Here is an 11161-nt window from a genome sequence, read left to right on the forward strand (position 1 = left end):
TTGTCTTTTATGTACATAATACTTTGTATTCTCTTTTCCTTCACTGAAAGAACTGATAGATTAATGAGAAAAATTCTGGGTTTAGTAATAAGACAGGGTATTTATACTGTTGTGTTACCAAAATAAAAGTCATTGCATCATGTCATGCAGGCACATGGCACAGGATCCATGCAAGAAGCAGGTTTTAGGGTATTTCTGTATTTGCCCGTATAAATTACGTGTATCTATTCACAGATTTTTGGTAACTGTGCAAGAAGTTAGATTTCCCTTGTCTAAATTACACTTAAAACTTTTCTATTAAGATGTTGGTAAAAAATTCTTGTAAAAGGGTTGTTTTACAGACAACACCAAATCTAGTAAGTAGTTTTTTAGTGAGGTACCCAGCATATTACAGAAGTATCTTTGCATATGCCTTCTCAAGCTATGACTAGGACAGCTTCTGGAGGAGTCATTGGCACATTTTTCAGAACACCCTCAGGTGAAAAATTTCACCTCAGATAATCACACTAACACCCAGCAACATCTGTCACTAATGTTGTCTCAAATAGAAGTGCTTTGAATACAGAGACTGGGATATATTTCTGACAATTTGGTTTCATTTCCTCAGTCTTCTGGCAACGAGGTAAGTAACTCAGCTGTTGAACTTCATCTCTAATATCAGCCGAAGTCCAACGTGTAGTTTTTGCTTTTAAATTGTACTTTATTTTCTAGTTTACTTATAAGCCTTATCACAAATTGCATATACAGAGGTAGCTGCTTACTGAAAAGTAGTCCTCCTTCCTGCTCCAGGAGAGATACACATAAATAAACAAATTATAAGACTACTTAATGTGAGTGCAGCCTGAGTGCCTGCTTAAACAGGGAGTCCCATTTCAGGATCTCCTCTGAATATATCTAGCTTATAGGAGGAGACCACAGGGCTTACTTCTGCTCCTTCCATTTGACCTCTTTTATTGTGCTACATACCTCAAAACCTAGGTATGATAACATTAATACTACTGCAAAGTCAGCAGTTTTATGTATAATACCTGGAAGTCAGACATGCTATGGAATAGGAAACCTTAACAGCTTGTGTTAAAGTGAACACTACTGGGAGGAAGCTTTTATTTTGTGGAAGATAATAAAATTTCTTTTCAAAGTTAAAAAGTTATGCTCATCCAGGCATAGAAAGCACTTCCACGACAGAGACAGTAGCAAACAAAGAAGCACCAAAAGTGAAGAAGAGAATCAGCCAGCCACTGAGCAGCAGAAAATGAACGCCTCAGTATCAGGTCCTAGCACAGAATTGTATACAAGGCATACAAACAGAACCATTTCAGGTAAAAATACCCTATTAAGCTGCATATTTAATTTAATATTACATGAAAAGTAAAACCACAGCATTTTTGTAATGCAAATTTTCCTTTTAAAAGGTAAATATACTCAACAGTGATTTTGAAAATACAACAACATAAATTTAAACTTACAGCCCCTCTAATTATTAAAAAAATAAAAGCAAAAATTTATTCAAGCTGTACATTTGCTGTCAACATTTTAAAGATAATCTAACTACTGGATTCATCAAAGTCAGTCCCTGAGCACCTTTAGGCAGGTTGTGCTGCAGCAACAAACCAGCCTTTGGCATCTGGAGTTTCCTAGCATGTGCACAGAAAATATTTTCTTTATTTCAGTTCATTCAGTACAACTCAATTAAGCAACTAGTACATTCAAAGAGGAGCTACTGATCTGGAGCTGAAAAAAACCATTAGTGTTTCTCTCCATTGCTATTCAAAGAATAAGGAGAACATGACGTGGACTAGTTCAAAATTTTTGTAGCATAGTGATTAGAAACCACCAGTTTTGACTACAGATAGGCCTTTCAGGCATTAATTCTTTATTTCAAAACATTTCTCAATGAGTTTTTTCTTCTGAATTGGCTGGCTTCTATGTGGTGCTATTTCTTTATCTAACGGAAGAACATTTCAGAATTCTTGTTTTCTTCATTGTAATCGATGCAAATCATCGGTAAAAATCAATTATCTAATACAATAAATGTCAGTATTTTCTATTTTCATACTAAAACATACACATGAAGAATCAAGACCAGTGTATATATAACAAGCTACATAATTGCTTAAATACAGGCACAGTGATTAATCAAAGTAAGTATAACATTAACTGCAAAGGCTATATTTAATTAAAACTCTCAGTGGTAATAAAGGAGGTTAAACCTTTCTTTGCAAAATGATTAAGTACAAATGCAAAACAGTTAAAATGAGGCTCACTGTTGGCTGATGCAAATCATGATTAAAATCAGATTTACAACGCTTTGTATCAAATTGAAGCACATAGTACAGGGGGAGGTAACTATTGAACCTGGAAACACTGCATTTCTCATCTGCAGTCAGATGTCAATTTTACACATCATATCTGGAGGAAATGCAAACAAGTCTGAGAGGGCTGAGAAGAGCAGGAGGGGGAGGAGTTACAAATGATACTCCAAAAGAAAATGTTGGAAAAGGTTTATCATAGAAAAGAGAAGCCAAAGTGTTTATATTGTCAATGCCTACAGTATTATTATAGAAAGGATGGTGATGAGCAGTTAATTATATCTAAAAGACCAGGAGAATAAAAGGATGGAATTAAGCAACCAGCAAGGGAGATTAGGTATCAGGAGAAGCTTTTACCCTTTAATAACTATTTACAAGAAAAAACAGGTGGTAGACTCTGCAGCACAAATCTGCCTTAGAGCAGGTTAGAACAAAAGTCTGTGTGGGGAGATTTGCTCCATCTGACTACAAGGAAGAGCTGGGGACAGACCAGATCTCTGCAGGTATCCTCCAGCCTTACTCATAGAGTTCTATGGGAGCTTCCTAAGACTTGCCATGTCTCTTAGAAAACCAGCTGCAGGAAGATGAATGCATGACAAACTCAGATTTCATCAGCAAGAATGAAGTTTCCAGTCCTGAGGGCTGCAGGCAAAACCTTCAACATGTGACATCAGTGCAGACATTAACTCCCAAACAAAAACCAGATTAAGTAAGAGAGCCATGTGCAAGTTTTAAATCTCATGATACCCGTCAGCAGGAATCTAGTTAGTTCTGAACGCCTTAGGTATGCGAACACCCCAAACATTTCTATTACACAGCTCACTGGGATTTTCCACCCCTTCAAAACATGCAGGCTCTGAATGACAAGTTATAACCAACAAGCTTGACTTCTTTTTTCTGTGTGGCTTTTGCACAATGCCTTTCTGTAAAACAAACCCACTCCAGCCTTCTCTTCTCCAGGCTGAATAACCCCAGCTCTCTCAGCCTGTCTTCACAGGAGATGTGCTCCAGCCCTCTGGTCCCTCATGAGGAGCATGGCCACCCAGCATGAGTAGAGGAGCACTGCTTAGTTTAACATGACTGATAGGAGAAGAGAGGAGATGTAGGACTAACCTGGCATTTGCCATGCTTGCAAAGAACCTGTAAGAAATGCATCTCTCTGATTTTCACATTTGCCTGCCACAGTTTTCATCTCTTCTTAACTTAAATCAGCCCATGCATCCTCTTTATCACTTAGATTTACAACTGTCAGTGTCTAGTTGACCAGAGAATTCTTCGCCACATCAGATATTTAATGATTGTGTTACATGATTACAGATTCAACTGTCAAGATGACATTTAAAACTACACACATTTAATGCAGTCAGCCCCCCCCCCCAGTAACAAAAAAAACCCTGTAGCTCATAATGTTACCCAGTGAGGCTTCATTTTAGTTCAATTTCCAGGAATGATCACTATGGAGCAGCCCAGAAGTCGCATAGCATGGTAGCAACATTAGAAACTTTTCTGTTATTTACATGCCTGTTTGCTGTTAAAAGTCAAGAGCCTTATGTGCTGTTAAAAAATCTTTTGCAACATGAAAAATATCATTAGAAGTCCATTAAATCTGAAAACCTGTGTTTTCAGAATAAATCAATATAATCCCCAAGAGTAAATCCACTGAGAGAATAACATTTACTGTGCTTTCTAATTGGTATCCCCTAGAAAATAGGAGTCACGTTCTCCCCTCAAACACAGATGTTTACACTCTCCTTATGCTTTTATCACTAACGGCAGCAATCTTGGCCAGTGGACAAACAATACACTTCAGTTGTCATTAGGTTTGGCAGCCAGCCAAGGAGACTGCTCACACGCGTAAAATTACGTTCATTTATGACTGTTTGCAGGATTCATTGTCAAACAGGGTCCTATTGGGAAAAAACCTTCTAGTTTCCTAAAAGCCACTGAAAAAGCCAAGCACAATACTACAGAATACCATAATATAGAAGAATATTAGTAATTTTAAAATTTCCTTTTATGTCAAAGTCTCATAATGTCTATGTGCATTCTCTTCAGACTTTTTTAATAAATGACCAAAAGATGTAACACACTTTCATTAGATGCCTTAGCATCAGCTCTTTTCTCCTGCCTAAGGTTACAATGAACACCTTGAGCCCTTTTACAGCTGAAAAGTCTCAACCAGGGGAGCTGAGTTTCTAAGGGACAGAAACATCTGCAAGTTGTTTCTTGTGCACAGGAGCAGTCAGAAAGACATTCAGAAATTTTAAAAAGGTAAAGCTTTGTACTTAAAGTGAGAGGGTACTTACAGTAAATGCAATGCATTAGGATATCAGACCTCATTTCCTCTAGCCATTCTCTGAACAGCTGAAAGAGACTTAAGGAAATGAGTCAAAATCCTGGAAGATGTTTGTACTAGATGAAAAAGAAAACAACATCTGTAAAATCATGTGTCACCATCCATAGAGCAAGACAATGTGTAGCACTTGATCTCTGCAATGGCATTCATCTTTGTGGACAGAGAAATAAAGCTGAAAAGTCGCTTAACCTTGAGCAATTACTGCCTCTCTTCTACAAGACTGATAGGAGATTATATCAGTCATTGTGTATTGTAGATAAACATATATGTTGTTGAAACTCTTTGATGCTGTGTGGTTCTTGTTTCATCCAGATTTTGTTCCTTACCTTCAGATTCCATCAGACTGTTTACTGTTCAGACCAGGAAGCAGCTTTCCTTCAAACTACAAATGCCTAATATTTGGTATTCACTTTGACAGCTCCAGATATGCCTTAAAAATCTTTCTAATAGCTTGCAGTAACAACAAATTACAGTTCAGACAGAAATCCAAAGACTATAGGACACCATTAGTCTCTCAGAACAGACCAGAGAGCGAAAAGGACACGCTTCACTAGGAGAACCTCTTACTGACTGGAATATGACTCAGATGTTCCTCCCAAGACCTGTCCTAGCTCATGTTTACATGTGCTAAAGACATATCCCTTCCAATTCCACCTGTGTCCTGGTGCAGCATGTCCCTTCTGGAGGTGACTCAGGATCCTTTGCTTAATTCAGGCACCTGCAAAGAAGTGTTACTGTTTGGACAATCACTGGGAGAGCTGAAACAAGATGGAAAACCCACAGAGAGCCAATACAACCCAACAGTACTACAGCTGCAGTCATCTGTTGACAAGAGGCTCTCTCTGGCAAAATAAGCACATGGAAATGCCTTCAGTCTCTATGAATGGTATTTAAACAGGATGCAAATGGGAGTCTCACTTCTTGCCAAATTTGTCACATTCTTTATTATAAAGCCTGAACAAAAATCACTTACGCACTTGCTGGGAGAGGGTTCCCAGCGGTAATGCAAGGAAAAAGAGCTGAATATTGAGCAATCTTTGACATTTCCATTCTGCTCCTGACAGTGGCCTTAGGCCACATTTCTGCACAGGAGACTCTGCACTGCCACAGGGGAGGGAGGAAAAGGAGAAGGAGAGAACAGAAATGGAAACGGGAGTGGGGAGGGAAGGATACTCAGATGGTTTGAGGGCGGTCAAGCCAGTGACTGACAGCAATCAGAATCCTCGTCAAATTCAATCTTCCTCCTTCAAGCTTCCTTCTTTCATGGCTGACAGGTAGCAGGGAGCATCATGAAAACAGACATTCTTCCCTCTGGGCACAGGAAGAGTCTCCTATTACTCTGCAGCTGATTGGAAAAAAAAAAAAAGTTGCACTGATAGATGCTGAAAGGAACCATGTCCAGTCTTCCATGACCACAAGATGGAAATGCAAGAGACTCAGGCAGAGTACTGGATGGTGGGGGACAAAGAGAGCCTTGAGGGAGGACAGGAGAAGCAGAGAGAAAAGCTCATTCCAGAATATTGCATCAAAATGAGGACTAGGCAAGCCCCAAATGGAAGGAAGTGTGGAAGTATGTTAGGATGCAAGAAAAAGAAAAAGTAGGAACGGACTATGGACAGAAGAGATGAATGGTTTACCCTTTGAGAAGCTATGTTAAGCTGTTTTCTACATCCTCCTTCCCAGTTTGCAACCAAAGGAAGAAGCTCTTGACCAACAGCCAAAGCAAGATACTTATTATAAATCTGTATACTGATAAACAGGATAGGTCTCAACAGGTACTGTGGGAGATCATCCCAGCCAAGTGTCTACACTGAGGCAAAACCAAAAGTAGCACAGGGTCACAGTAGCTCTGCAGCAATCCAGAACAGCACGTCAGCTCTGTCCTGCCTGTCACTTCTGATGTTCCTATGCCACTGCCAGGACACAAACCATCACTCTGATACCTCCTCCAGCACCACAAAACTAGGCCAGACTACTCCTACATCTGCATGATACACAGATGATGCACATACATACCCCCAAGGACAGCTGTCTTTTGCAGCAGCAAGTTATTTCTTACAACATGGTGTGTTTTTGTTCAACAAGTTTTTGTCTGATGTGTCCCTGAAGTCTCCCACAAGTGTGTAAACCCAGAACGAGAGGAAGGATCATAAGAAAGTTTCCCTCCTTGCTTCTCCAGTAGTCTGGAAACTGCAGCTCTGTCTTACAGGAGATGTTGCCAGTATGACCTGTTTCCCAAGCTTTCCTTAAGGACAGTCTAACTATATGACGAAGGATAACCTTAAAGTGCAGGCAAGAAATACATGAATTAAAGAAAGTTGGCAGGTATTAATAATTTCAACATTTAAAAAATGTCTTTCTAGGAATAACTTATTGGTAGGAGACTTTCCCACTCCCGTGGCCACAGCATTTTGCAGCCCTGTGTGGGTACTTCTAAATAGAAAAGTCCAAATTGCCAGATACCACACTTACTCAGATTACCAATAAACAAAAGGCAGCAAACACAAAAAGTTACCTAAACAAAGCCACTAAGACATGATGAAGTGAAGTGCTCTGCAATGAAGAAGTGTAAATTGTCACTACTGTTAATTCCTGGTGTTTTAGTGCTATTTGCTCCCATGGGCAGAGGATGGCGGAACCCTCCCCGTCTGTCACGGAGGGTGCTCTGCAAGGCTTCTCTCTGGTGGTGGCAGCAGACGTTTAACACCTATCGCTGTGCACCGCTTCCCTGGATACTCAGCTCGTTCCTAGCTAAGCAGCAGAAGAACCTTTCACATTATCTCCTTTCAGACTTCAGTGCCCAGGGCCAAATTCCTCCCCAGGTCTAGCAGCGACCTCCTTACAGCACCTTCCCCTGGGCACCGCAAAAAGCCTCCTAAGCCTACAAACGATGCAAGGAGATGCACGGCGGCTCTGAAAGCCATGTGCCAAACTGCCCAGAGCTGCAGCCAGATGCAGTATTTAAAACCATTAGACCTGTGCTCCAGGGCTGTGAGGTCAGGCAAGTAGACCCCCTTTTTAGAAAGGAGTGGAAGGGAGCCTACGACACACCAAAGTTTTAGCACCAGCTGACCACCCGAAGGCCTGAAAGGCACCCATCGCCCTCCTCTTCACCGCGAAGGACCGTCAGTGCCGGAGCAGACCAGCCGTGATGCCCTGTCCCGCGGCGATCCCCGCACCCGGGGCACCGGCCCGCCGGCGGGCGCAGAAGGCACCGAGCCCACCTGGCTCCCCCGGGGAGGCTGCACCCCGCTGCACAACGCTGGACACCTGGCGGCGGCCGCTCGTTCCTGCCCATTGTTCAACGAGCACTTAAGCGCGGGGACATTTTGTACTGATCCCCAGATAGTTTATTGTCAAAACAGCCCGGCCGGGGAGATGGAGGAGGGTGGAGGGGTTCGCTGCCGGCCCCTCTCCCAGCCCCGGATACCCGCGCACGGCAGACAAAGGACTTTATTTTCCCCGGCGGGGCGTCCCACAAGGGCAGCGCGGGGCGATGTCAGGCACACCGCGGGCTACAGCCCGACCCCCGGCGCGGCGCTGCCCCGTGGGAAGGGGCCGCCAGCGCCGAAGTTTTCCCCGCCGCCGCCCGTGCCGATCCCGGCCCCGCGGGGCTCCACGCCCGCCCGCGCCCGCGGCTCCCACCTGCGGGGAAGAGGCTCAGCAGCAGCAGCACGGTGCGTGCCAGCTCCCGGGCGAGGATCGCGCCCTCCATCCCGGCGCGGCTGCCGCTCGCAGCGCCCGGCGCGGAGATGCCCGAGCCCCCGCGGGAGGGAGCGGAGTAGAGCCGGCCCCGCCCCGCCCCGCGCCGCGCCGCGCCCCCGCCCCGGCGCCGCGGGGATGGGCGCAGGTGAGGAGCTCCCCCGCCCCCCGGGGAAGGGCCGCGCTCCGGGGTGCCTCGTTTGGGCCCACCGTGAAGCCCTTAAACAAAATGAGTTAAGAAAGAAGGGCAGAGCCCAGTGGGCGAATGTGTGCGCAGTGCTGTCTTCGGGGAGAGCTGCTCTCCTCACGGGCAGCATTCTAGCATGCCGAGCACCCGAGGGATCGGGGCCGTGGGGCTGCGTAAGCCCAAGTGGAACGTGGACCGGAGAAAGGTGGGGGGAGCGGCCGGGCTGGGTACGGGAGCTGGAAACGGAGAAAGCATCCCTTAAAGGGCAGGTACAAAGCCATTTGCCTAGCTTTGAAGTCCTCACTGATCGCTCCTGGAGGTGTCATAGCAGTTTCTAGAGGCACCAAGGGGATCGCCTCCGCCCTGGCTCGCACCGCTGAGAGCCCGCTGTGGGTCACCACCTATTAAGGGCCAGAGCACCTCGAGTGAGACTTAAAAGTATATGCAGTGACACAAAGCGAAGACTTGAAAGAAGTGCCTGGAAAATAGAAAACTGACAGGGAGCTTAAACGTGGAAAAGGGTCCTTAAGAAAAGGATTGTGAGCGATTGTTTTTCATGTCCCTCAAGGGCAAGATAAAAAGTAATCCATTTGATTCTCAGAGGAAAAAAAAAAAAGAAAAAAGTAAAGAAGTCACTTAAATGTAAGGAAGGCACTTGCGAAGAGCAAGGAGGATTTAGACTACAAATGCATTGCGGAGAAGGGGCTGTGGAATCCCACAGAGAGAGTTTTTTAAGCACTGATGAGACGACTGACGAGGATCTGGGAGCACTCGCTTCTGTAGCAGCAGAACTGGAGTGGAGCTGCTCTTCAGGCAGAAATAACACAAACTACACAAATGTCTACCTTTAACACTGCTTTGGCAGGCAGTGTCACACACTGCTGAGGCGAAAGAAAGGTATACGGGTGACCCAGGCAAAGGAGTCGTGCATGCATTCACCAGCCATGCCCTGCCCAAGGTATCCATAGGCAGCACCTGAACAGGCAGGTGGGCGAAGGACACACAGACTGTCAGAAAACCCGTAACAACACTTCTGGATGTACAGAAAGATGTAGAGGACATATGGCAAAACTTTCACCCAAGGAAAAGTATAAATGTGGACTTCTTGAAATGTGTCAGTACAGATCAGAAAAAATTATTGCAGGTAAAATATTCCTTTTTTTTTTTTTTCTTCCTTTCTGTTTCACTCCTGTCAGATTTTTTTCCAAGGTTAATAGCGCTGTCCCACATGGTCCAGCATGAGATGAAAGTCTTGTCTTATATGTTTAAATGGCTCTCTCCATTTCTTTACTCTCTTTCATCTCTGACAGCCAGTCTCTTTTGATGGGTGAATCCTTCCTCTGCTGCAAAATGGAATACTTTTTTGTTAGCACACCAACAATTTCAAAATCAAATAACGTTTTAAAATCATAATTTTTACTAGATGCTAGCCTCATCAAATTAATCTTAGGGAGGAAAAAATAACTGAAATACTTAGTTTTTTACTGTCTCCCCGATTTTCCAGGTGTCTCTGGATTTTGTTTCTGTAGGAGAAAAAAAGTGAGCTGGAATTTTTTTATATAAATACTTGATGCATTTACAGTTTAATTTCTTAAGGAGGCAAAGGCAGCACACAGTATACTATAAGAGGTTTTCACTAAAGCATTATCAAGGAACATGTGATGTTGTTATTGTGGCAGGTTTCTCCCTGTTCTCCTTGATTAGTACTCTTTCAGTTAGTGGCCTGCCTTTAGGTCCTGCACATCCCTGATCACATGAAGCCAAACTCCGCGTGGCTCTGCATCATATGCCTCATTTTCACGAGCATTAGCTCAACGTTAGCTCTCAAAATCAAAGTGGCAACAGTATTCTTCACGTGCTTTGACTGACTATAAATAGCAGCAGTCAGTGGGAAACAAAGGTGAATTGCTTTTAACCTTGCTCCTTCATTTATTTTTAATAATTGTAATGATAAATGCAGTTGCCCTTTCCAACATATTGCACTGAATGCTCTAAGTTCTCTTGTCTATATGCTCTTTTCATTATAGAAGCAAAAGAAAGTTTCTTAAGCAGTGGAGGTTTCTCTTAGGTCTTTTTCCTACCTTTGTCCAAAATACGTGAGCATAAACCAGAAAGGTTCTTCTTTGGCTTTGCAGCCAGCCTCACATGTTCCTCTCTTTGGTTGTCACTGTGGTACTGTGGCAGTATGTTAGGACAGGTAATGCCATCTCTCCTCATCGTCTGCTGGAGACAACTTGCAGTAGGTTGACATTTGGGGGAGTGTGGAATGAAAAGAGAGACAAGAGAGATCTACAGACTTTGGACATGATACAGATTTGGAGATAAGAATGATAAGCTTGGAGAAATATGTGAAATTATATTTGAAAAGTTCACTTCAGCTTGAAATCCTGAAAGTGACTTAACATTTGTGAATAAGCACCTTTAAAAAGTCAATTCAAAAGATTGCTTTTACACATCCATGGGACTGCTTGCTGAAGTAAACATTGAATAGATCGATAATATTGGTAAGATTAAGCTAGTGTCATTGAAAGACTGGTGCTCTAATGAAGGACTTGTCATTTCTGTATCTGAATGGAAATGCATTTAGAAATTAGCTAGTTTGACGGT

The 11161-nt window shown here is 43.4% G+C and overlaps 1 protein-coding gene across 1 annotated transcript in view; it reads right to left on the bottom strand.

Annotated features, from left to right (window-relative positions):
- The window catches only part of KIT (KIT proto-oncogene, receptor tyrosine kinase), a gene marked incomplete at both ends in the record, with an annotated part of 53642 nt that extends 45262 nt beyond the window's left edge, over positions 1 to 8380 (bottom strand). Inside the window, one exon of the mRNA XM_082281989.1 lies at positions 8311 to 8380. Coding sequence (XP_082138115.1) covers positions 8311 to 8380 — 70 coding nt within the window. The remainder of the gene's footprint in view (positions 1 to 8310) is intronic.
- Between the last annotated feature and the right edge of the window lie 2781 nt (positions 8381 to 11161).

The sequence above is a fragment of the Coloeus monedula genome, assembly GCF_965178545.1.
Source record: "Coloeus monedula genome assembly, chromosome: 5".
In the NCBI taxonomy this organism is placed as follows: Eukaryota; Metazoa; Chordata; class Aves; order Passeriformes; family Corvidae; genus Coloeus; species Coloeus monedula.